Source organism: Rattus rattus, chromosome 3, assembly GCF_011064425.1.
Source record: "Rattus rattus isolate New Zealand chromosome 3, Rrattus_CSIRO_v1, whole genome shotgun sequence".
NCBI classification, from domain to species: domain Eukaryota; kingdom Metazoa; phylum Chordata; class Mammalia; order Rodentia; family Muridae; genus Rattus; species Rattus rattus.
This window is the reverse complement of record NC_046156.1, coordinates 157,806,911-157,833,686: the sequence shown is the minus strand read 5'-3', so window position 1 is coordinate 157,833,686 and position 26,776 is coordinate 157,806,911. Positions and strand designations below refer to the sequence as shown.

At 43.4% G+C, this 26,776-nt stretch overlaps 2 protein-coding genes across 2 annotated transcripts in view; one reads left to right on the top strand and one right to left on the bottom strand.

Annotated features, from left to right (window-relative positions):
• LOC116897088 (baculoviral IAP repeat-containing protein 1a-like) overlaps positions 1 to 26,776 on the top strand; it is a 48,618-nt gene that overhangs the window by 19,345 nt on the left and 2,497 nt on the right. The window contains 10 exon segments of the mRNA XM_032898725.1: positions 651 to 770; positions 1,648 to 1,747; positions 5,501 to 5,582; positions 8,183 to 8,240; positions 8,688 to 8,936; positions 8,939 to 10,798; positions 20,223 to 20,390; positions 23,032 to 23,184; positions 23,505 to 23,591; positions 26,586 to 26,750. Coding sequence (XP_032754616.1) covers positions 651 to 770; positions 1,648 to 1,747; positions 5,501 to 5,582; positions 8,183 to 8,240; positions 8,688 to 8,936; positions 8,939 to 10,798; positions 20,223 to 20,390; positions 23,032 to 23,184; positions 23,505 to 23,591; positions 26,586 to 26,750 — 3,042 coding nt within the window.
• Positions 24,800 to 25,153, bottom strand: LOC116897087 (60S ribosomal protein L34-like). The gene has a single exon (XM_032898724.1). It carries the CDS (start codon positions 25,151 to 25,153, stop codon positions 24,800 to 24,802), a length of 354 nt encoding a protein of 117 aa, XP_032754615.1.

The window sequence follows — 26,776 nt, the reverse complement described above, 5'->3', positions numbered from 1 at the left end:
ATATTAGGAACTCTAAGGGTCAGGAATGGGGCAATGAGTGCAGAGTGCTTTCCTTGCAAACACAATGCTTTGTATCGTGTCTCCAGAATCCACGTGACAAAAGCTGGGTGTCATTGTTGTATATTTGTGATCCCAGGCTGTGGAGGCAGAGACATGGATCCTGGGGTTTGACAAGCTAGCCTGGGAAGTGAGACACCCTCCCTACCAAAAAGGGAAAAGAGCGAAGCGTGTCCACTGACTTCCACAGGCACATGTACATGCACATATGCCTTCATACACATGAACACACAGAACTGTAAGTCCTAAGACAGATTTCTGAGATAGGTGAAGAGATCAGGTAAAGAAGGAAGCCAAAGAAAGTCTGAAGTGCCAGCCTGCTCCAAACAGAGAACACCCTGTGAGCACTAAGGAAAACTGTAGAACCTATTCCCTGTGGCCTCTTGGCTTAATAGAGGTCAAACCTCAAAGAAAACATAGGTTTCTAGACTGTGAAAAAATGTTTTTGTTGTAAATAAATTAAAGTGTAGTTTTTTCTGTGTGAAAAAATACTTATGCGCATGCGTGTACACACACACACACACACACACACACACACACACACACACACAACTAACTTAAACTTTAAGCTCACCTGCATCCTTTTTCCCAAGCTTACAGCAATGACAGTGTCTTTGCTAATGAAGGACTAAGAATGGACACGTTTAAGGACTGGCCCCGTGAATCACCTATGGCTGTTGAAGCTCTGGTCAAAGCAGGTCTTTTCTACACAGGTGAGTCAGGTTTCCTTCTTGTGTGTGTGTGTGTGTCTGTGTGTGTGTGTGTGTGTGTGTGTTTGCCTGCATGTAAGTACACATGCCTCATGCCTGCATGATGTCCTCAGAGTTCAGACAGGGTGCTGGATCCTGGGACTGGGGTTGCAATTGTCTGTGAGCCATCATGGGGGTGCTGGGACCAAACTTGACTCCTTTGCAAGAGCAGCCACTGCTCTCATGCTGAGCATCTCTTTAGTGTCAGTATTTAGTGTGGACCAAACATTCAAATCCTGGTACATATTTCTGTTTTCTTCACCATTTGACATAGATCTCTTTGGGGCCCATAAGACCTTCAGTTTCCCAAAGCTCCCTAGTGTTCAGCCTCTGAACCTGGGGATTCTGCATCCACTTCATCCAACAGGCATATTCCACTGGCACTGATGATCTTTTTACCACATGGTCTTAGCGAATGACTCCTCTTGCCAGTCTTCCTCAAGTCTGTCTCATAGACGATGTGTTCTTTTTTTTTTTTTTCTTTTTTTTTTTTTTTTTTCGGAGTTGGGGACCAAACCCAGGGCCTTGCGTTTGCTAGGCAAGCGCTCTACCACTGAGCTAAATCCCCAACCCTGATGATGTGTTCTTATTTCAAGTTAAATATACCTGACAATAATGTGAGGAGAGGTGATTCTTTACAATCCATCTTGCAGAGCGTCTCCTAAATTTGTTCATTTATTCCATCCCTGGCAATGAGTACATTCTTTCTAGTTTATTCATTAAGCAATTGCCTGTTGGTTGCCTGTGACTGTAAATGCCCAGTAAATCTGAACATCTGGAGTTGTCTTCTTGTGATATGGTGGCTGTATGTGCTGTAGAACTGACCCCATTCCTTTTCTAGGCAAAAAGGACATCGTCCGGTGTTTCTCCTGTGGAGGATGCATGGAGAATTGGAAGGAAGGTGATGACCCAATAGAAGATCACACCAAGTTTTTTCCCAAGTGAGCAAAATGACTTCTCCTGACTATGAAGTGCTTCCACTGTTATTTCCTCACTGTCCATGTCTTACCTGTGTGTGGTTTCTGCCCACTCTTCTGCTTCTGCGGTGAAGGATACATTCTTTTAAATTTAATTTTCTTGAATATTTTATGTATTTACATTTCAAATATTATTCACTTTCCCCCTCTCCCATACCCCCTCCCGCTGCTTCTATGAGGATGCTCCCACTTCCACCCACCCACTCCCACCTTAACACCCTGGCATCACCCTACATTGGGAAAACAAGTCTTCACGGGACCAAGGGCTTTTTCTCCTATTGATGCTGGACAATGCCATCCTCTGTGGCTGGAGTCATGGGTCCCTCCATGTGTACTCATTGGTTGATGGTTTAGTCCCTGGGAGCTCTGGTAGGGTCTTGTTGGTGGATATTGTTGTTCTTCCTATGAGGATGCAGACCCCTCAGCTCCTTCAGTCTTTTCTCTAACTCCTCCATTGGGGTCTTCTTGTGCAGTCCAATGGTTAGCTGCAAGTATCCTTATCTGTATGAGTAGGGCTCTGGCAGAGCCTCTCAGGAAACACCCATATCTGGCTCCTGTCAGAAAGCACTTCTTAGCATCAAAATAGTGACTGGGTTTGATGGCTGCATATGGGATGGATCCCCAGGTGGGTTAGTCTCTGGATGACCTTTTCTTTAGGAAGGACACATCATTATGTCTTCATCCCTTGTCTCCTATGACACCTTCCCTGTCCAGCTTTTTTCTCTTCATAGTTACATCTTAGTTTGGGTTGGGTCAATATACAGTCTTTTAAAGACAGGGTCTCTCTATGTCCCAGACTATCACAGAAATGCTATCCTGCCTAGGTAGGACTTGAACCCATGACCATCCTGCCTCAGCCACCCAAGTGCTGGCATTGCAGAGAGCTGTTACCATATCTGGAAATTCCATGCCTTTCTGATTGTGTTTTATTACAAACTAGTCTTCCTCTTCTCCTCCTTCTGGAATCCTTTAGTGTTTTCTATTTCTGCTGTCTGAGACATCCCAAGTGATTTTCCTTTTCCAGTGCTGGGAACAGAAGCATTGATTTGGGCACTCTAGGCAATCCCTTACAATTGAGTTACTCTCTCCCCCTTTTCTGCCCATCTTCAAGGTTATTTTCATTTCTCTTCCACACACAAGTGTTCAGCTGCAGAATGAAATTTGTTGTTTTTACTTAGTAATTAGAATCTTCAAAGATAATATCACTGCATGTGGTTTGAAAAGTGGGTATTTCTGGGCTCAGCAGTCTACACATGGAATCCTAGCCTTCTGAAACATGAAGGAAGAAATCCAGTTTTCTTTTATATTAAATGCTTTAATATGAATCATCCCCAAATCAATGTATTTTAAAGCCCAGCACTTGTAATTGACGAACAAGAGTCTTTTGCCCTGGTTTCCCTTAGAAGGCATGAAAGTCTGCAACTTGGTGTTTACAGTCTCTGTTGAGCTCTACAGTTGTGTTCTGTGTGCGTCCAACGCTTACCTAAAATGATGCTTTGCTGGGCACACCGGTGAAAGGCTGCCTTGCTAAAGCCAACATGTGAAAGAATGTTTACCTGGAGCAGGCAGAGGTGAAGGGATGTTTGGATATTGCAAACATGCGAAATAACGTGTGATGAAGGAGTATAAATATGGCCCCACAGACGGGGTGAGGGACATTGAGCTTTGGTTTGGTTTGCTCTGTCTCTCAATCCTTTGCTAGCCATAGGCATGTATTGGTTCACCTTATGTAGCATTGTTGAATTCCACTAGTGGTGATGTCAGAGAGAAACTTGCTGGAAGTGGATGAAGTCCAATTACTGAAACTTAAAATTAAAGTTTTAAATAATTATCTGGTCTTGAGGTAGAATAGTAATAATATTCCAAATGATGAAAACTATTCTTTTAAAAATGTCTGATTAATGTATATTTATTTCATACAGTAATGACATTTTCATATATGTACATGACTTTTATATATGTGTGTGTGTGTGTGTGTGTGTGTGTGTGTGTGTGTGTGTGTGTGTGTGTTAGGGTTTTACTGCTGTGAACAGACACCATGACCAAGACAACTATTATAAAGGCCATTTAGGACTGGCTTCTAGGTTCAGAAGTTCAGTCCGTTAACATCAAGGTGGGAACATGGCAGTGTTCAGGCAGGCATGGTGCAGGAGGAGCTGAGAGTTTTACCTCTTGTTCTGAAGGCAGCTAGGAGAAGACTGGATTCCAGGCAGCTGGGACAGGGATCTTAAAGCCTTTTCCAACAAGGCACACTCCTAATAGTGTCAGTCTCTGAGCCAAGCATATACAAACCATCACAATGTATGTATATAATATGACATGTGCATACATCACAACCTATTATAATCATGTTCACCACCATCCTCCCATTCCCTCTCTCATCTGCCTCTAGATTCCCTTGGTTCCTTTTCTTCTACATCACATGTTTCAGACTAGCCCAGGGCCACATAGCACATACATATACAACTAAATAAATGGAATATTTCCTTCTAACCTTGAAGGTAGAAAATGATTGACAACCATGGTCACTTTGTTTATTTCCTTTTACTTACTTTTTCAAGTATTTGATTTTATGTGCATGAGTGTTTGTTCTGCATGTAAATGTGTGCATTATTTGCATGCCTTGTGTCCACAGAGGTCAGAAGGAGGGCATTAGATCCCCTAGAACTGGAGTTGCAGGAGGTTGTGAGCTGTCTGATAAGGATGTTGAGAACCAAGCCTCATTCCTCTTCAGGAGCAAGTGTTCTCTGCTGAGCCATTTTTCCATGTCCTCCCCCACCCCCCGCCTTTTTCTCTTTATTTGGAAGTAGTATGTAGGAAAGTGTTGATAATGCAGAGGCCTTCTTCTTAATCCCTGGGATTATAAATTGGGAGGCAATCTAGTTGTATTTAAAACTTGGTCTACAATCTATTAATGGAGTTTTGTTTTAATTTCAAACCAGCATGTTGTTGTGAGTCACTAATGTCTTTTGCACATCTGGTCTAAAAGACAATAACAATAAAGGGCCTATGAGGCGAGGCTATGGAAGTGACAAGTTGCTGCAGGAGCAGTTCTTTGGCAAGTTTCTCTCTGACATCACCACTAGTGGAATTCAACAATGCTACATAAGGTGAACCAATACATGCCTATGGCTAGCAAAGGATTGAGAGACAGAGCAAACCAAACCAAAGCTCAATGTCCCTCACCCCGTCTGTGGGGCCATATTTATACTCCTTCATCACACGTTATTTCGCATGTTTGCAATATCCAAACATCCCTTCACCTCTGCCTGCTCCAGGTAAACATTCTTTCACATGTTGGCTTTAGCAAGGCAGCCTTTCACCGGTGTGCCCAGCAAAGCATCATTTGACATTAACTGACTTTCCGAACAAACCAGAAGTTTCCACTTCACCCTAGTGATCTCCTTGTCTCTGCTCCCAAGTGTTGGTTGCTATTTTTAGTCTTTCAGCTCATCTTAGCTGGATCATGGACAGACAGTAACTCTGTTCTCACCCCAACACATTCCCCAAATATCCTTACCAATAGTTTACAAACCACATTGGTTACGTGATTGAAAGCCACAGACTGAATGTTCACACAGTGCAACACTGACAGAATCACTGCAAATGTCAGCTTTCTACTTCATTCTTGGCCCTGAACCTTCATGTTGTCTAAAGAGCTAATGAAAACACATAACTGCACAGAACCATTTTATGACTTTTCTCTCCTCTGCATAGCTGTGTGTTTCTTCAAACCCTGACGGCCTCTGCAGAAGCGATTCCAGCCCTTCAGAGCCACTGCGCACGTCCAGAAGCCATGGTAATGACCTCTGCCCTCTTGTGACTCAGCAGCACGCAACCGTGTGGTCAGACACCGTTGTGAACAGCACTCGCCATCTGTGCATGTATGGTGCTTAAGGAAACTCTACAAGTATCTAAGAAGCACTCTAGAGTGACGTGTGCAGACAGGGGCTTCACAGTGAATGAGAGCTCCATGAAACATACACCCCACCCCTTCTCCTGTACGAATTCTGTTGGTGAATTCCTTCAGCCTCAGTCCTGATCAAGATCCAGGCTACCTGGACCCCATCTGCAATCTCTGGAGGGCAGTGGGCTTGACTTCTCACTTCTTTTGAGATGGGCAAGGCAAGCTTCATTTTGTTTAGGACAGGTTCTCCCTGTGTAGCTCAGGCTGACTTTGAACTTGCTACGCTCAAATTCCAGACTCTGGGAATTTGTTATCCTCCTGCTTCAACCTTCCAATTGCTGGGATTATGAGGGTGTGCCGCCATTCCTATTTGTTTCTGTTCTTTACTGCAGTCGAGGAGCTCAAACCCAAGGTCTTGTGCATGCTAGGAAAGGGCTCTATGACTGAGCCACATCCCTGGTCTGCACGTGTACATCTTTAAGGAAAGCAACCGGGAAGCAAAGTCAGGAACTCGGATGACATTCTAAGCACTGCAGGTTTCTCGTAATACAATCTACCAATTCACTGGTGACACAGTCACTTCATATTGTCATAAGGATAGGTGTGCTGGATCTCATTCCAGAGAACAGGGGAAAATATGGGCATGGCTCTCAAGTTGGACCAGTTATTGTTTAGCCACTCCCTCAATTTCTGCTTCATCTTTACCCTTGCACATCGTGTAGGCAGTGCAAATTTTAGGTCAGATGTTTTGTGGATGGTTATGTGTCCCATCTCTCCATTGGAAATCTTGCCTGGTTCCCAGAGAAGAACAGTTCAGGATCCATATCTCCTACTACTAGGAGTCTTAGCTAGGTCATTCTCATAGAGTCTTGGGAGTTTCTGTTTCCCTAGGTTTCTATCTTGTCCCAGAGATGCCCCCCTCTTTAATTCCATTGTCTCTAGAGTGCTGTCTTCCTCAGTCTTTCCCCGACCTGATCCTTCCCCATCCCCATTGGCCTACAGTGTTCATTCTGTTTTCCCTCCTCGGTGTTATTCACATGACCCCACTTGAGTCCTCCTTGATATTTAGCTTCTGTGGATCTGTGGACTGTAGAATAGCTACCCTTTTCTTTATGGGTAATATCCGCTTATAACAGTACATAGCACGGTTGTCCATCTGGGTCTAGGCTACTTCACTCAGGATGGTTTCTTTCTAGTTCCACCCATTTGCCTGCAAGTTTCTTCACATCTTTGTTTTTTTTTTTTTTTTTTTTTTTTTTGTTCTTTTTTTTTTTTTTTTTTTTCGGAGCTGGGGACCGAACCCAGGGCCTTAAACTCCTAGGTAAAAAGCGCTCTAGCTGAGCAAATTCCCCAGCCCCATCTTTGTTTTTAAACATATTCCATTGTGTAAACATACCGCATTTTCTTTATCTATTCTTTCATTGGGGACATCTAGGTTATTTGCAGTTTCTGGTTATTATGAATAAAGCTGCTTTGAACATGATTGATCAACTGTTCTTATGATAGGGTGGGGAATCCTTTGGGTATATGCCTGGGAGTGGATAGCTGTGTCTTGAGGTAGATCTATTTCTAATTTTCTGAGAAACTGCCAAATGGATTTTGCAGGTGACTGTACAAGTTTACATTTATCCCAGTGAGGAGAAGTGTTCCCTCTTTTCCATATCCTCACCAGCATGAGCTCTTGTTTGATTTCAGGAGGTGGAATCTCCGAGTTGTTTTGATTTGCATTTCCCTGATAGTTAAGGATGTTGAACGTTTTCTTAAGTGCTTCTAGGCCTTTAGAGATTTCTCTGTACTCCCTTTTTAAATTGATTGATGTGGTTTGTTGACGTTTAGTTTCCAGAGTTGTTTATAGATTTTAGATACCAGCTTTCTTTCAAATGTGGATTTGACATTGTAAGTGCACGGGATGATGCTCCACCACTGGACATCCCCCGAATAGACACAAGACCTTCAGTGCTGAATAAAACTATGTATGCTTAGATGTCTGGAGTCCCATAAAAGAAAAAGAGAAGATACTGAAGCCAGGCACATGTGGTGGTTCATTCCAGTCGGGAAATGGAGAAAGGAGGATGAGGTGTTATCCTTGGCTACATAAGGAATTCCAGGCCAGCCTACACTACGTGCTACTTTCTTACAAAAAGTTTGTGTAATAATGCTTCTGCATCCAATTGCATGTCTGACCTAAACATGTGAGGAGATTTAACTAATGTCTAAGGGTGGAGACAGTGCTTAATGGTCCTTTAGGATGATTCCTGTTCTATACCCACATAGTGCTTCCTATAGAGAGGATACAGACACCATGCATGTACCGTCTAGGAATACACTCTTGCAGATGTATGAGATTTACTCTTTAATGTGTGAAGCACTCTCCCTTCAATCGGCATTGAGTGCAGGCTGTTTTTAGGAGATGTTGATTCTCAGAGATAACATAATACCCAGTCTTGATTTAAAACCAAGTTTTGATGTACAAAAGGGTTTATCTTTCAAAGGAAACCACAAGTGAAAGCAACCATGAGGATGGAGTAGCAGTTCATTCTTCTGTGGCAGGTAAGAACTGGAAAGCAGCATGGGATTATGGGTATTTGTACACAGGATTTGAAAGGAAAGTGTATTTGTGGTTGTCCAGGGAACCTCTAGAGAGGAGAGAGCTCTGACGAAGGGAACTGTGGATAGGGAGTGATCATTCCTGGGACTTCCTGAGAGTGAATGCAGGATGAATAACAGAGTCCCTGTGTCAGACCCAGACCAGCCAGCATTAAAGGCACCGCACAGCAAGCAGGCCTCCTGAGAGCTTAGAAGTGAAACTAGGGTGACAGAGTGTTCTTAAGAATACTGCCCACTTCCCCAGGTCAAGGAGGAGGCTTGAACATCATCTGATACTGTGAAAAGGTCTGGGAGGTGTCATGTGAAGTAGAGGAGGGTCCCCTTAGCTGACAAGCAAAGCCATAAGAGAGATTTGAAGTATACCTACCTGTACCTCTCTTCCCTCCGCAGACTTGGGTCAGAGTGAAGCCCAGTGGTTTCAAGAGGCCAGGAGTCTGAGTGAGCAGCTGAGAGGCACCTACACCAAAGCCAGTTTCCGCCACATGAACCTGCCCGAGGCGTATTCCAGCCTCGGCACTGACCACTTGCTCGGCTGCGAAGTGTCCCTCATTTCAAAGCACGTCAGCCGGCCAGTGCAAGTGGCCCTGACGATCCCTGAGGTCTTCGCCAATCTTAGCTCTGTCATGTGTGTGGAGGGGAAGCTGGCAGTGGAAAGACAACCTTCCTGAAGAGGATAGCTTTCCTCTGGGCATCAGGATGCTGTCCCCTGTTGAACAGGTTCCAGCTGGTCTTCTACCTCTCCCTTCGTTCCATCAGAGCAGACCAGGGACTGGCCGACATCATCTGTGCCCAGCTCCTAGAGGCAGGAGGATGCATCAGTGAAGTGAGCCTGAGCAGCGGCATCCAGCACTTACAACACCAGGTCCTGTTCCTGTTGGATGACTACAGTGGGATGGACTCCCTCCCCCAAGCCCTAGACACACTGATTACCAAAAACTACTTGTCACGGACCTGCTTACTGATGGCCGTCCATACCAACAGGGTCAGGGACATCCGCCCATACCTAGATACAGTTCTACAGATCAAAGAGTTTCCCTTCTATAATACTGTCTCTGTATTACGCAAGTTTTTCTCCCATAATACAACACGTCTGTTAGAGTTTATGGTTTATTTTGGAAGGAATGAGGATTTACAGGGAATTCACAAAACCCCCCTCTTTGTGGCAGCAGTATGCATTGACTGGTTTCAAAATCCATCTGACCAGCCCTTTCAGGATGTGACCATTTTCAAGTCCTATATGCAATACCTGTTCTTAAAGCACAAAGCTACAGCTGGGCCTCTCCAGGCCACCGTGTCCTCCTGTGGGCATCTGGCCTTGACAGGGCTTTTCTCATCGAGCTTTGAGTTCAGTAGTGATGACCTCGCAGAGGCAGGAGTTGATGAAGATGAAGAGCTCACCACCTGCTTGATGAGCAAATTCACCGCCCAGAGGCTGAGACCAGTCTACCGGTTTTTAAGTCCTCTGTTCCAAGAGTTTCTTGCTGCCATGAGGCTCTCAGAACTCCTGGGTTCAGATAGGCAGGGAGACCAAGATGTGGGATTTCATTATTTGAGACAAATTAACTCACCTCTGAAGGCTATGACCACCTACAAGAATTTTTTGAAGTATTTCTCCAGCCATCCTTCATCCAAGGCAGCGCCAAAAGTTGTATCTCATTTGCTTCAGTTGGTGGATGAGAAAGAGTCCCTGGAGAACACGTCTGAAAATGAGGATTCTGTAAATCACCCTCCAGAAACCTCCCGGATAATGCAGGAAATTAAGAAAATGTGGCAGTTGTTTCCTGAATCTTTCTCTTCATTCTTTCCAGAACGTTTACTGAACATTGCCCTAAACTTTGCTTATCAAAGTAACACAGTTGCTGCATGCTCTCCAGTTATTTTGCAGTTCCTTCGAGGGAGGACACTGGCTTTGGAAGTCCTGAATTCACAGTACTTTTGGGACCACCCAGAAAGCCTGTTACTGTTGGGGAGTTTAAGGGTCATCATACATGGAAGTAAAATGCCAACAGTTGTAGATTACTCAGTCATGGAAAAATGTTATGAAACATTACAGCCACCAACTATAGATCAGGAGTATGCACCTGCCTTCCTACAAATGAAGGAATGGAGGAAAAACTTATCTGAAAATGAAGAGAACATAAAGAGTTTTATGAATAATTACCCCTTGCATCCGCCCAAAATAAACTCTGGCTATTGGAAACTGTCCCCCAAGCCTTACAAGATCCCTAGGCTGGAAGTTGGAGTGAACAACATGGGTCCGGCAGACCAGGCACTGCTCCAGGTCCTAATGGAAGTCTTCTCAGCCTCACAGAGCATTGAGTTCCATTTATTCAACAGCAGTGGCTTTCTTGAAAGCATCTGCCCAGCTCTGGAGCTGAATAAGACCTCTGTCACCAAGTGTTCCATGTGCAGGCTGGAGCTCAGCAGAGCAGAACAGGAGCTGCTTCTCACCCTGTCAGCCCTGCAGTCTCTTGAGGTCTCAGGAACAAGCCAGATTCCAGGTATCCCTGAGTGTACTCCCATGACCATTCTGCTTGACACTGTTTTCTCATTCTCAGCTTAGATGAAGGAAACCTCGAGATGGGAGAGATCGAAACACTTTCACTGTTTAGGGCAGTGGAAGGCCCTGGGTCATAGAATGAATTTCTATCGACTCATATAACACTCGGAAATCATTACCACCAGTAGTTCATCTTTCAAGTTCCTTACAAGGGCGTTTGATTGCTTGTTACTGGTAAATGGTAGACTCTGCAGAAGGTTATTCGGGAGAATCATGTACATAGCTTCTCTATACAAGATATTTAATATGGGCAAATAATATTATGTCTTCTTCTGAGCAATCTTTGTCAGTTTACAGGATAGACTTCATCTTTATAATGATTTCTTTTAAAAAGTATTGATTTCACTCTCTCTCTCTCTCTCTCTCTGTGTGTGTGTGTGTGTGTGTGTGTGTGTGTGTGTGTGTGTGTGTGTGTGTGTGTGTGTTTCCCTCAGACCTGTGAAAACAGTGTCAGAGTTTTTGGACCTGTGGCTATTGTTGTGAGGTACCTCGTGTGGGTGCTGGGAACCTTATTGGTTCCTCTGACAAGCAAAAGGAGCCCTTACTTGTGGAACTGTCTCTTTGGCTCCCAGAGTTTACTATCCTTCATTCGGTTTATTTCTAAATTCTTGTGTCATTGCAAATATTTGATTTTTAAAATATTGTAGTTGTTATTAGCAGAGCTTTGACTTCTCAACCTGCTATATGCCCAATCATTGTTCATTTTGTCTATCATCCTTTTTCTTTTAAAAATAATTTGTGTTGAGATATAATTATATTATTTCCTCCTGTCCTTTCTTCCCTCCAAGCCTTTCCACATACCCCACCCTGCTCTCTTTCAAACTTATGGCATCTTTAAAAATTAATTATTGATATATATTCCTAATATTCATACAGATACATACAAACATACATATACATGCATGTATATACATGCTAAATATGTGTATATATTCCTAAGTGCTTAAGTGCTCGCTCAGTCTGCGTATTGCTACTTGTATGTGTGCAATTAGATAACCAATCGGTGTGCTCTTCCCTGGGGAGGGATGTTACTCTGTTTATTAGCATCTCCTAGTTTCCCGTAGTTCCTTGTGTAGGATTGAGGCCCCATGAGCTTTCAATCTTTCCATTTCTTTCTTTCCTTCCTTCCTACCTTGTTTGTTTGCTTGGCTTCTGCTTTTCGGTTACATTATTTTATTCTAGTTCTTGAAAACGTCACATATGAGTATTTTGCTTAGAAAATTTCTACCTCATGCTCTCTTCCTTCAACTCTTCCCATTGTCCCCAACTCCCTGTCAACTGTGTCCATACATAGGTATTACAGTTGATCTTAGCCAAAAGCCTGAGAAGTGATACACACCATGTATTTATAAACAGATATACAAATACATATATAAATGCTTATCTACATACACACTGCCGAGTCTCATCGAGTGTTGTCCATATGTGTGTGTTTAGGCTGACCACTTGGGGGTTAGATAACCTATTGGGGGTACTGTCCCCAGAGAAGACTGAGTCTTCCTCTCTCAGCAGACATTACTGACATGATTTCATCTAGGAGTGGAATCTTGGGAGGTTTTCCCTATCCATGTTGTTTGTTAACTGCTGTTGTCACTGTATGGGCCTTAGTTAGGCAGCCATATTGTTGAGTTTATGGGTGCAGCTTTCTGGTTATATGTATGGAAGCCGCTATCTCATGGCAGACATTATGATCCTCTGATTCCTACCATCTTCCTGTCCCCAATTCTGCCTTGTTCCCTGAGGTTTAGGTGTAAAAGTAGTCATATATATATATATATATATATATATATATATATATCAATTGCAGATGGGCATCACATGAGTATCTTGTTCTTTTTATGTTGTCTAGTTGTGGATTTCTGTGATGGTCTTTGTCTTTTCCAAAAAAGGAACTTCTTTGACAGGCATTGGTGGCACACACCTTTAATCCCAATACTCAGGAGGAAGAGACAGGCAGAACCCAGGGGGTTTGAGGCCCCATGGTCTGCAGAGTGAGTTCCAAGACAGCCAGGGTTACACATTGAAACCCTGTCTCAAAAAAATCAGAGAGAGAGAGAGAGAGAGAGAGAGAGAGAGAGAGAGAGAGAGAGAGAGAGAGAGGAGAGACACAGACACACACAGAGAGAGAGAGAGAGAGAGAGAGAGAGAGAGAGAGACAGAGAGAGGAGAGAGACACAGACACACACACACATACACACACGCAGAGAGAGAGAGAGAGAGAGAGAGAGAGAGAGAGAGAATCCTTTGATGAAGATTGACGGCTACACTACTTATCTGTGGATATAAGGATAAGTATTTAGAGTGTTGGTAGAAATTATACTTGTTTAGCAAAACAGTGTCTCCCACTGTCCATGACTCCACCAGCCACATGAAGTGCATTAGCTTTATGGTAGCAGGCATGAATTCCCTTCTACTGAGCAACTCTTAAGTTGCATTGGGTGGCTGTTGGGTCCCTCCAAGACATAAGTGCCATTATTATAGCATAGTGTCTATCACGCCATGCTGGCGGTCACGGTGGGCCAAAGGCTTCCTAGCCAGCAGGACTGGAAATCGCTTGTCTCCTTCCAGCTTGCGTGGCACCTTTGCGTACTCTGAGAGTTAATCCCTAGGCAAGAGTCTTCCAAGCTCGGTTCCAGCTTGACTCTTCCCATTTCTGAGTTTGAAGTACATGGTGTCTTCAGCAATAGGGTCTTGCCCTCAAGGTGTGTGAGGCAATCAAGGGAAACAGTAGTAGCCTATTGTGTTGAGGGTCTCTTGAACTTCCCTGAGTACAATGTGAAGTTTTTACACCTGACACTTGGATTTTTTAAAAATATTTTTTCATTGCATTTTCACCTCAAGTGACATAACTTCATAAATTATTTTTATATGTGCACTTATACTTACATATATTTTGCATATTTTCTGGTAAACATGAAATAAAACTTTCCCTGTTTTTTTTTTTTTTTTTTTTTTGGTTCTTTTTTTTTTTTCGAGCTGGGGACCGAACCCAGGGCCTTGCGCTTCCTAGGCAAGCGCTCTACCACTGAGCTAAATCCCCAACTCCCCCTGTTTTTAAAAAAATGTGCTTCCTGGTTTTGTTTTTTTGATAGTATGTTCTTTTGCCTATGTTGGGTTAAACTCTACAGGAAGGACTACGGGAAACTAGTCCTATAGGATGCTGTTAAAGGGGGAACTAGCCTTCCCCAGGGAAGAGCACACCAACTGGTTATTGGATCTTTCTGCCTCTACATGCCCAGTGCTGTAGTACAGGCATACACCAACATATCTCATTCTCAGGGGGTGAGGGAAAGTAAAAATGTCAGGATAAATATCCACACAGAATCCAGAAGACTCGATTGGCTTTCCTGAAAGTTATAGACAAGCAGGATTTAGGATGTAACTTATTTGGCAGAATATAACATCCATCAAATCTTGGGCTGGATTTCCAGGACTACACAACCTGAGAAGGGCTGTTCATGCTCATAATCTCAACACACAGTAGGTGGTGGCAGGAGAAATTCAGGGGCAGCCTGGGCTACATACTAAATATAAAGGCAGACTGGGATACAGGAGATCCTGTCTCAAAGTAAGAGAAATGAGAGCAAGGTAGAGGGGGAGTAGGTGGACAGGAGTGGAAGGAAGAAATAGAGTATGGGAAATGATGTGATTTTATTATGATCTCAGAAACTAAAAAATATTTTTTTTAAAAGAGGTTAAGAGTCAGGTACAAACAAAGAAAGATACCTTAAAGTGTAATCAGTGACATCTACAAAAGTAAAACCTTAAGAACTCTTAGAGGAAAACAGGTAATCTTCATGACCCTATTTGAGTTGACAGTGGCTTCTTAAATATGACATAAAGCACAATACAAAGAATGACAACCAGCATGGCATAGTACTCTAGGGGGCGAAGGGGTAGCTTATATAACTTGGCAATAGCTAGCAGCTCTCTTATTCAACTTAAACTGAAAACACGCACACACACACTCACACACTCACACACACATGACATGCACACACACACAGACACACACACACACTCACACACACATGACATGCACACACACAGACACACACACACACACACACACACACACACACACACACACACACACACACACACACACACACACACACACACACACACACACGACATCATAGACACACACAAACATAAAGACCTTTCACATTTTAGACACACACACACACACACACACACACACACACACACGGACACACACACGTTGCACACACACACAGACACACACATGCACACACACACATGCTCACTGTGCTCCTCTCTGGACAATACTACTTCTCCCACTCTCTGCAGTCCTTCCTTAGTTGTCTGTATTTTGTGTCAGGGTGAGGCTTCCTGTACTTTCACCTGTCCACATCAGCATGTCTATTGGTGTCAATCTTGTTCAGGTTGTGTTCAGGCAGCCACCTTACTGAGCCACCTTGGTGTGGCTTCTCCTACATTTCTGGAAGACACCGTCTCATGGAAAGCTTCCTATCTCTCTGGCTCTCAGCATCTTTCCTCCGCCTTCCCCGCAATGATCCCTGAGCTTCAGGTTGTGTTGTAGATGTAGCAGTTACGGCTGGGCTTAATGATCCTTAATCTCGATCAGTTTTGGTCTCTGTGATGGTCTTCCTCTGTTGCAAGGAGCAGTTTCTTTGACAAGTGTGAGGAACTCTACTTGTGTAAACTATAATTAGGGATTATGCTGGCTGAGTAAAGCGGTGGTTGTAGGTTATTTTCCTCCAACATCCACAACTTTACCAGCCTTGAGTGGTTAAGCTAGGTTAGCTTTGATCTCCCTCCTGCTGGGTGGCTGTTATGGTCAACTTTAGAGTGTTGGTTACCATTAAGGCATACATGCTGCTGTTATACCTTTAGGCTTATGTTGCCACGCTGGTCATTGTTGTGATTCATAGCTATCATAGCTGGGTAGGATTATTGGTTGCTTCCTTCCCGTGGAAGCTTCATGGTGCTTTCTAGTACAATAAAAGGTAGTCCTCAGGGAGGAGGCTCTCGGGTCAGTTCCAGCTCAGATCTTAAGGTCCTGGGTCTGAAGTGCCTGGTATCTTTCACCTCTGGAGGGCAAACAAGGGTAGCAGTAGCTGTCTATAATGTTCTGAGAGCTTCTTAGACAACCCTGGCTGACAACACAAAGCAGGGTTTCTTATACCTAGAGTTGGGTTTTTTGGCTAGATAACCTATCGCTCTTGGAAGGAGCATTGTCAATGTAGATGGGAAAATCTCATGTAAACTCTGTGTTTATGTAGGTGTGTGTATGTATGTATCATGTATACACAGATTTATATATTACTTAAATGTATTATAGACATTTTTAAGTAGGTAGTTAATAGTCCCTCTATTCTACTTCTCTATTTGTCTCCTTCCTCTCCTCCATATCTACGGTTCCCGGTTTTTTCCCATTCACCTTTTCACATCATTTGTACCCTGCTATTCTGCTTCTATTGCTATTCTTCTCTCTCCTGCTCTCCTCACAGTGGTCTTATTTTCCTGCTGTTAATGTAGTGTGTAATTTTAAAAACATGCTTGCTGTTTCTTGAGAGCTCTGCCGGAGATCCCAACTAAGCTCCGAGATCAGCCGCAGCCAGTCTCACCCAGCTCTTCCAATTGCCAGTTGCGCTCGTTCCTTCAATCTCTCTGGGCTAGCTCTTCCAAGCCTCCAATGACTGCCCTGGCTACCCCCTTTTCCTCCTGCCCAGCTTAACGCTCTGAATGGAAAACACTAGACAGTTTAATATTTTAAAACTAGCCAGATAACTGAAGGGCTGGGTGCAGAATTTCCTGTCCTTATTTTATAACTAACCCCTTCCATTCTTCTTGGCCTCTGCCTGCATTGGAGGCTACAAACTGTAGGTGACCCAAGACCGACCTGGTGGTTGTGCCCTCCCGCTCCAAAGCTGCTCCGATTCCCACTCTCCAGTCCAGTTCTCTTGCTCCTGGGACCCAGAAGTCCCACCTTTCCCCCTGCTCCCAGCAAGTGGCTTCCGCCTCCTTTATTGATACACTCAAGAACCAATTAGGGAATGAATACCTTCCCGTACATGTTAGTCCAGATTAGATACGGATATCTGAGGTTTTGAGCTAAGAACCTCAGGTAAGAGAGAGCATGAACATTGGTCTTTCTGAGTTTGGGTTACCTCACTGGGTAACCCAAAGAACCAGTTCCTATTCGTTGGTTCTTGGTGTTGATTTGTTTCTATTTTATTAATTTCTGCTTAGAGTTTATTATTTCTTGCCATTGACTGGTTCTGGGTCTGATTTATTCTTGTTTTTCCAAATGTTTGAGTTGCGTCATTAAGCTATTCATTTTACATTTTCTGGTTTTTTAATGTAAGCACTTAGAGCTATAGATTTTCCTCGTAGGACTGTTTGCAATGTGCCCACGGGCTTTTTTGTGTTGTAGTGTGTTTTTGGTTATAGGAAATCTTTTTAATTTCCATCTTAATTTGTTCCTTCATCAATTCATCATTCAGTAATGTATTTAATGTTCATGAACTTTTCCTAGACATTTGTTTGGTGCTGCTTTTAAGTTTTGTTGCATTATGATCACACAAGGTACACTGAGTTATTTAAATCTTTCTGAATTCACCCCTCTGTGTGTGTGTGTGTGTGTGTGTGTGTGTGTGTGTGTCTTGTCTGTCTGTCTGTCTGTCTGTCTGTCTCTCCTAGGATATGGTTTGTTTCAGAGACTTTTTGTGGGTTGCTTAGCAGAATGTACATTCTTCGGTGTTTGTGTGGAATACTCTGTAGGCATCTGTTAAGTTCATTTGATGTATGATGTCATTTAATTATGCTATTTCTCTCTTTACTTTTTTGTTCGGATGACCTATGTTTTGGAGAAACTGGGATATTGAGATCACCTAATATCAATGGATTGATGTTAGTCTGTGTCTGTAATTCTAATAGTATTCTTTTATGAAACTGAATGAACAAGAATTTGGTGCATGCATGTTTGACATTGTAATGTCTTTTTGGCTAGCTGTTTTCTTGATTACAATGAATTATCCTTCTTTATTTCTTTTGTTTAGTTTTAGTTTGAAATCTATTTCGTCAGATATTAGGATACAATTACTACTTTCTTCCTAGTCTTATTTAATTGGAGTATTATGACCTATCCTTTTATTCTGGATAAGTGCTTTAAACACATCTTTAAAGTGTGTTGCTTTATAAACAACAGATAGATGAATTATTATTGTTGTTATTATTATTGTTGTTATTGTTATTAATTTTTAGTTTTTTTGAGACTGGGTTTCTTTCTGTAGCCTTGGATATCCCGAAACTGGATCTGTAGATTAGGCTGGCTTCAAACTCACAGAGATCCACCTGCCTCTGCCTTGCAGGTGTTGGGATTAAAAGTGTGCACCACTACTCCCTGGTAGGATTTTATTTCTTGATTCATTTAGCCAGCCTGCATCATTTGAATGGATAATTGGGGCCATTAATATTTGTAGTTATCATAGAAGTATGTGGGTTGATTGCAGTCATTGTATTGCTGATTCTGGTGTTCTTAGTAGTACTTTGTATATGAACAAATATACCTTCAAACGCCTTTCTACATTCTGTAAGCTATGCTCACCTCTCTCTTTAGCCTGAAATATTCCTTCTTATTTTCTTTAGGCTAGGTTTGTTGGATAAATTTTAAAATATAATTTTATTTTCTACTAATTTACTTTACATCCTACTCACTGTCTCCCTCCTGGTCACCCCTCCCACAATCCTTCCTCCATACCCCTCCCCTTCTCCCCCTAGGTCTCCCCACACATATATAGCAGATGTGCGGCTTGGCCTTCATGTGGGTCCTGAACAACTGGAACGGGCGCCATCCCCAAAACTGATGCCTGTGTGTGGGATATATCCTTCTAGCTGGGCTGCCTTGTCTGGACTCAGTGGGAGAGGAAGTGGATAACATTTTTAACACTGTTTATATTAGAGGATTTTCGCAACTCATGTGTGACAGATAGTTTTGCTCAGCATATAAGTCTAGGTTGTCTGTTGTGGTTTTTAGGACTAGGAATGCCTTGCTCAGGTTCTTATGGTATTCAGAGTTTCCATCGTGAAGTCAGCTTTATACAAGTCCCATACATATAAAGGGAAATCCTTTTCCCCTTGATGCTTTCAGTATCTTCTTAGATTATACTTAGTTGCAATATGCATGAAGAGTTTCTTTTCTGGTTCTATTTGGTGGTTTTTTGTTCTCCCTATATCCACTTTGTGGATTTATCTTGCTGTGGGTAGGTGTTCTTCTATGATCTTGTTGGAGAGCTGATCTATCTCATTGACCTTGGATTCTTCTCCCTCATCTACTCCTAAAATCTAAAGGTTTGGTCGTTTCTCTGTGTCCCACACTTCCTGCATATCTATTTCCCATGTGCCCCCCACTCCACCCCACGTCATTGCTTATTTCATCTAAATCCTCCACTTTATTTCCATCCTCTTGTTCTGTCTTCCGCTAGATTCGTTCTACTTGAAAGGCTTTGAGTTTTCTAGTAGAGCTATTGGCTTTCCATTCTCACATACATCTCGCTTGCATCCTCCTCAGTGTTTCTAGCTCTTTATTGAATCTTATTTTCAAAATCTTGATGTTCTTTTTCACTGCATCAGCATTACACTTGTGATGGTTGGATTGGGCCTAGAGGTTGTTATGGCTCAGGTGGACCCAGGAGGCTGAGCTGGTGCGCAAGGCTTACATTCTGTTATAAGCTTGGAGTTGGGGGTATATGGAAATTGTTTTGGTGGAGGTGGGAAGGATCAAGCACACTCACCCACCTAGACCCTGGAGAAGGATGTGTAGGACCTGACTGGATAGAGAAGCTTGATGTGTTGTGGGAGTGTCCTAAAGGTTAGGGCCAGGTCGGGAGGTAGACTGGGTCATGGCACAAACCTAGTGGTTGATAGTGACACAGGCAGAAGAGGCTGGACCAGACCCAGACATTGGATGTCGGACCAAGGCTAGATCTAGGGGCCTGGGGATGGCAGACTTACCTGGATAGATGTTGGAAGAGGATGTGCAGGTTTGCAGGAGAGGTTCTGACTTACATTTTTATATAAGTCTAAGGTAGGAGTTTTGTATGTGCAAAAACAGTTGTTTTCAGTTGCCACATGGTTGGTTGTGGAGATGTCTTATTTAGTTTTGTGAGTCCAGAGACCAGCACAGGGCTTCCCTTGAGACCCTCCATGATCAGCAGATGCTGCAGCTGGCAGTGTCTTCATGGATGTGCTTCTACACAGATGTTAGGATGTCAGAGAGCTCCATCTTGAGAGCATGAATATGGCTGACGATCACAGCACCTTGAGAACTTGCACTTGGAGCTCTTGAGTGATGGAAACTATGCACTACCTTCCAGATCAGCTCTTCCCTAACTTGGACAAGTTCCTGGGCCTGAAAGAACTGTCTGCAAGAATAAATGGCACCCAGGACGTGCTCTCAGTCCTTCCGGGAGAGTTCCCAAACCTCCATCACATGGAGAAGCTGATCATCCAAACCTCCACGGAGTCTGACCTCTCCAAACTAGGTAAGGACAGTGCTTGGATCTCCAGTTCACGTGTGAGATGGAAAAGCTACTTGGCTAGTAATTGTTAGAGCCGTCAATCATCGTCAGTTAAAGCGTCTCTGGGCCTGACATCGTGAACTGTGTCCATGGGAAGCGATGGGATCGGTGCTCTTAATCTTTAGGAGGGCAGAGATTTATTTGTAACTCGAGTCTTTAACGCGTCAGGAACTGATCTGAGCCCTTTGCAGATACTAGCTCAGTCCTCAGACTCACTGTGTGAGAGACAGTGCGATGATCATTGCTGATCTTCAACTGGGGGAACCTTGACGGCTCAGGTCTATCCATCTGTGAAAATGTCTCTTCAAACAGCAGATCTGACTGCGCAGCCTGAGCTGTGCACTCTGAACCCTTCCTCTCCACAGCAGTGTGAGGAGTTCTCTTCTGCTGCCGTGTTAGCCACACATGCAGATCCGCCTGCTCAGGGAGAAGGAATCCGACTGGGAGCAGTGCATATGTTGCAGCTCTGAAGTGAAAGACTTTCCTCTACAAAAGTTCTGCTCTAGCAGCCTGGAGATTCCCTAATGCAAGTGTTGCAGCTCTGCTGCTTTGGCAGAGGTTTCCCCAGAGAAAGCCCTGCTTTACTCTGAATGCCATCCTGGCAATCTGGAGCCAAGAAATACCATAAAGTCACTGTGTACAACAAACCTCACACAAGAGATTTATTGAGAGGGAAATCCACAGGAGAGTGGCTGCCTCTACTTAGATGAGAACAGAGACTTTATATAGCATTTCTTGGTGGTGTGGGAGACTGGGGTTTCCTGGGAGGCTTGGGATTGGAGGGATTGTGTGGCCTGAACACAGGGGCAAGCTCAGGGATTGGTGCACTTTTTAATTTTAGGGTGAGGCTTGGCCATTTTATTGCCTTGAGTGTTTACAGAGTTTACAAAGGGAGTCTCTGGTTTTGAGTTGGTGTGAAGATCCAAGCAGGCAGTCTGGGACCTTTCTATCCTCTCTCTTCACCCCAGCCTCAGGTTGAGAGATAGCTGTGCAGCTATCTTCAAAGAACATGCCATTTAGCAAAACGACTAAAGACCCTTAATTTTTAAAAACATTGAATACCACAGAAATGTAAACCTGGAACAGGTATGGCAGATTTGCATGCTAGAACGTCACTAGAGTAGGGCATGGTGGCTCATACCTGTAATCCCCAAATTTGGGAGGCTTAGGCAGGAGGACCGTCACAACATCAAAGCCAGCCTAGCTCTGCAAATGTAATTATTTCCAGGCTAGTCTGCGATACGGTATGAGTCGCTGTCTGAAAAGAAGCAAAAGCAAGCAAATAAAATAATTTTGAAGGTAGGTAAGATGAATCAGCAGGTAAAGGTAGTTGTTAACCCTGACAACTCCAATGCCACCGGTTCATATGGTGGAAGGAAATAGCAAGTGCTCCCAGTTTCCCCCTGACTTCTCCGTATGTGCTGCAGCACATGGATGGTCCCTCCATACCACATGCACATAGACAAAATAAATTTACACATTTTTAAGTTGTGCTTCAGAGTTACTCTTTTATGTTACTCTGCCCAGAATTCCTGATGTGTCAGTATAATTGAAGAGTTCTTTTCATTCCATTTTTTTCTCCACTCAGAAACTAGGCCATAAACCATTTGCTATCCATCCTAAGTGTAAGGTACTTTGCTTCTGCAGCTGATCTACCTGACTGGGTTGCTTTGGGGCAAGAAGCTGAAATCTCCTTTTTAGCATCTTATAGCAAAACCTTGGGAGGCCAGGTAAAGCAGCCTTTGTTCTATCTCAACTGAGAATTGAGCAGCTCTAAGTCTCAGGAGGAGAAGGGGAAGGACTCCTGTCTCTCGCTCTTAACACTCCTAAGACTTTCAGATTGTGTGATCACATGGTAAACAGTTCACTAGGAGTTTGCACATAAATTCAGGTCATAAGTTGAATAAGAGTTTTATTATAGAGAATGTCTACATGCATACCCACTAGGAGTAATTATTTGGCTAAACATTCATCATTTGTTACTAGTTTACAGGCTCATGGAAAGTTGAAAATCATAACTGAGATGTCCTTGAAGTTTTGTATAGATTAAGTCAATATTTTATCTCCTGTCTTTGCACCTGTGGTAGAGATCTGATGCCCATTGGTTAATGGTTCTTATAACCTTTTGGAATGTGCTGTAGGTTTTAGAAGTCTGTTGTTTTCTCAGAAGGAATTAAGTAGTTCTGTTATAAAGGGGTTTGAAGGTTTTGCCTGCATTGCCATCTAAGACAATGGTGACCTTAGCATGCTAGTTGTTTCTGTAGAATAAATGCCCTTTGTTTTTGCATACTATCTGAGTCTGGGGTTTTCATCCAGTGAAAATAATGAAGGATCCTTACACAGTGTGCACAGAGATGTTACAATGCTGACACTGAAGGTGAAATACGAAACAGAAACTTGATCCAGAGATGGGCAGGAACTTGTCCTAGTTCATCTGCTCACTAGCCAGTTGCAGAAGCAGAGCATAAGCCCAGTGTAGTCTGACCTCTAGATATTGTGTCACTGCCTGTTTAACCAGTGTGGCTGCAGCTCATGGATTGAAGGTTCACCTTTGACAGGAATTTGTGGCCTTCTTTAATTCCTAAACATCCTTCCTCTTTTCCAGTTAAATTGATTCAGAACTCTCCAAATCTGCATGATTTCCATCTGAAATGTGATTTCCTTTCAAACTGTGAGTCTCTCATGGCTGCGCTTGCTTCCTGCAAGAAACTCAGAGAGATTGAGTTTTCTGGGCGATGCTTTGAAGCCGTGCCCTTTGGTAAGAATTGTACAGCCTTGATTCCAGATGCTTCTGTTTACAAAGACATTACATACTTGTGAATTAAATACCACTGATCTTGTGGGAATAGTGAGGACACCTGATCCTCAGTGAAGCTCTCATAACAATGAATGAGCTACAGTTAGTAAACTATAATTTTATCATAAACTACAGTTTTAACATTTCACTTGCAGAGTTCTGTCCTCTATTTAGTTATAGTGATTCATTCTGAATGTTATATCATTTTTCACCATTTTTTAATTTCTCCTTGTTATAGGAAATGTATCTGACCTAACTCAATTTTCTTTTCCATTTCCTAGTCAATATTTTGCCAAATTTTGTTTCTCTGAAGATATTGAATCTTAAAGACCAACATTTCCCAGATAAGGAAACATCAGAAAAGTTTGGTAAGTTTATAGATCAGTGTCTTAAGTCTTCTTTCCTCATCCTCCTCCTTCTCCTGGGAACCTATAACTAAGCAAGCTGAGTGCAGTTGTCCCTTGACATCTATGACAGTCGGGTCCAGGGCCTACTGCTGCTGGAAACACTAGAAGATCCATTATGATATGAAATGGTACAGTAGAGTTTGCTCCTGACCCGTACATCCTCCATGTACTTTAAACCATTTCTCCATTACCTATAATGCCCAATGTAATGTAAATGCTATGTAAACAATGTAATGTAAACACTATGTTGTTCTGGGAATAACAAAGATGGGGAAGCCTCAGTACATGTTTGGTACAAACACAATGTTTAAAAATGGAGCCCGTGTTTGATGGAATGTGCCCATACAGAGGGTCATGCATCAGCCATGCTGGTCCTTTGGAGGACACCATGATGACCCACTCCCCAGTGCCATTATTGCAGTTCCTACATATCCTCATGTTTAATCTCATTAAATGCAGATTTCTCTGACTCACTGACTTCTTAGAAAATTTGGTCATAATGACACTGTGTCACAATAAAATTCCACATCAACTCCAAAATGATATGTAGTTTTTGTTTCAAAGACTTCTGGAATACATATACATATATGTACACACACACACACTCATACACTCGCACACACACACACACACACACACACACACACACATATATATACATACATATATATATACATGTATACATGCATGTATATGTGTGTGTGGGTATGTGTGTGTGGGCATGTATGTATATGAACTTCTATTTCTGGTTAAGAAAACAGTATAACTCAGATTGAACAAAATAATGAGTATAAAATATTTAAATATTTTTTGATTTAAGACATGATTATGAATTCCACTGTTTATCTTCCCTTTAGACTACAACACATTCTCTCTCTCTCTCTCTCTCTCTCTCTCTCTCTCTCTCTTTCCATCCATCCCTCTCTGTGTGTGAGTGTGTGTGTGTGTGTTTCATTTTGTTTGTGGGGAAAGTAAACAGACAAGTCAGTATGTTCAAACAGCAGGAACTTACTGATTTGCTCGCAGATTTCTGTGTACTTTGTGTGTCTACTGTATGTGTTTGTGTGTAGCAGTTCTGTGCATGTGTCAGTCAGAGGACAACGTGTGGGAATCAGTTCTGTTTTTTTTTGACCAAGTCTTGATTTTTATTACTTAAAACAGTTGCATTTTTATTTTGCTTTCTCATTCTGTGCTTGTGCCTTCAACTCTTTCACAACGATTTTCTGCTCCTCAATAAGGAAAGCTTGCTTGATCCTGCCACGGACACACTGGGTGCACATGGAGCCACCATAGGCTCTGCTGACGTGCCTCTTTGTCTTAGACAATCTCATAAGGACTTTGGGTCTCACAGCATGAACCCCCCGCAGTCTGCCTGGGCATGCGCCACATGCGGATTTAAGTGCTTTCCCAACCTTCTTGGTGTAAAGGTAAACAATCCTATTGCCAGGGATTAGAGACTGCCTAGTTTTGTTAGAGGATATACTGTAGGTAAGCCTACAATGGTATGTCAAATGTTGGACCATCCTTAGTGCCGCCCCTGGGGCGCTGGTTTGATCGAGGGCTTTCCGACCCGCCTGGTATGCACTTCTCCTCCTCCCTTACCACTAACCCCAGCTACAGCACCATCCCCAAGGGAGTCCCACCAGCCTAACCCCTGGGATGGGTACGGATCATAAACAGAAAAGCTACAGAACAGGAACAGGCTACCATACCTCCGGGAATCAGTTCTTTTTCCTGTATTTGGACTCCTGGTATCTAACTCAGGTCACCAGGCGTGGCTGCAGATGCCTTTACTCCTGAGCTGTCCCACCTGCTCTGACCCACAAACACAGAGTTCTAAATAGCTTAACAGTCATACTAATCTCCACTCACATAGACACACGGTCCTCAGCACAATCACCTGAGAGACTGGAAAGCATACTTGTAGAAATGAACACAAATGCTCAGATGTTCCTGCTTATTAAGGTTGAGAACAGTTTTCTGTACATAGAACTAGTCTGATTTCTTAGAGTGAGAAGTAACCAGCTCATGAAAGATCACGTAGAGGCTGAGAGTTGAAACAGGCCTCTGATCCTGGGAGGATGAGGCAGGAGGATGGACTTCTAGCCATTCTGACAATGGGCTGAGACTGTCTCAGAACTGCCAAGACAAACAGGTGATCCAGTAAACTCAGTTTAATGATCTCCCTGTGCATACTCATGTGCCCACTGGTGACTGTACCTGTTGTGATTGGCTTCACATCTGACTTGCTCATTTGAACAGATGTGGCAAGAGCAAGACCCAGAGCTGAGCTCTCATGACAGGCACAGTAGAGTTGCTGTCAATGGAGTTTTCTTTGCTTTCACATGAAGAAGAAGGCAAACACAGGTGCTCGCTCTCTCCCCCTCTCTCTTCCCCTCCCTCTCCCTTCTTCTCTTCTCTTCTCTTCTCTTCTCTTCTCTTCTCTTCTCTTCTCTTCTCCTCTCCTCTCCTCTCCTCTCCTCTTCTCTTCTCTTCTCTTCTCTTCTCTCTCTCAGATAGTGATCATGTGATCTACAGAATGTCATGCTGAGGATAGGTGGTGGGAAGCTCTCAGTGTGGTGGGCCATGCTTTACTGAGGAGGGTGGCTCTCCTCAGAATGGACCCCTGCCTGCCGTGATGGATGAGGATGGGAGGGCAAGGAAGGGGGTGAAAGCATTGGGCAGTTAGGAGAATGAATTGTCCTCCAGGCCTCTGTGTACAAGGCAAACTGGAGATGGAGAGGCAGCTTGGAGCGAAGAGACAGGTTGGGGGAAGATGGAGGAAGCAGTGTTAGAGGGCAGCAGGGAGCTGCTGATTCCTTCTCTTGCCCTTGGAGAGGACAGGGATGAGGGGGGGCCTCGGCTAGGTGTTGCCTCCTACACTACAGAGTGTGTAAGTCATTGGCTCTCATGATGGAGCAACTCCCGAGGATGGCTTCCTTGTGTCTCCCACAGCCCAGGCTCTGGGTTCTCTCAGGAAGCTGGAGGAACTGCTCCTTCCCAAGGGGGACGGGATCCACCAAGTGGTCAAACTGATTGTCCAACAGTGTCTGCAGCTACCCTGTCTCCGAGTTCTCGCCTTTCACCAGGTCTTGGACGATGACAGTGTGACTGAAGTTGGTGAGTTTCCCTCTGAGAACAGGGTT

Excerpts from the sequence above, each read along its gene's own strand:
- LOC116897087 (XM_032898724.1), bottom strand. The coding sequence starts at position 25,153 with ATGGTCCAACATTTGACATACCATTGTAGGCTTACCTACAGTATATCC.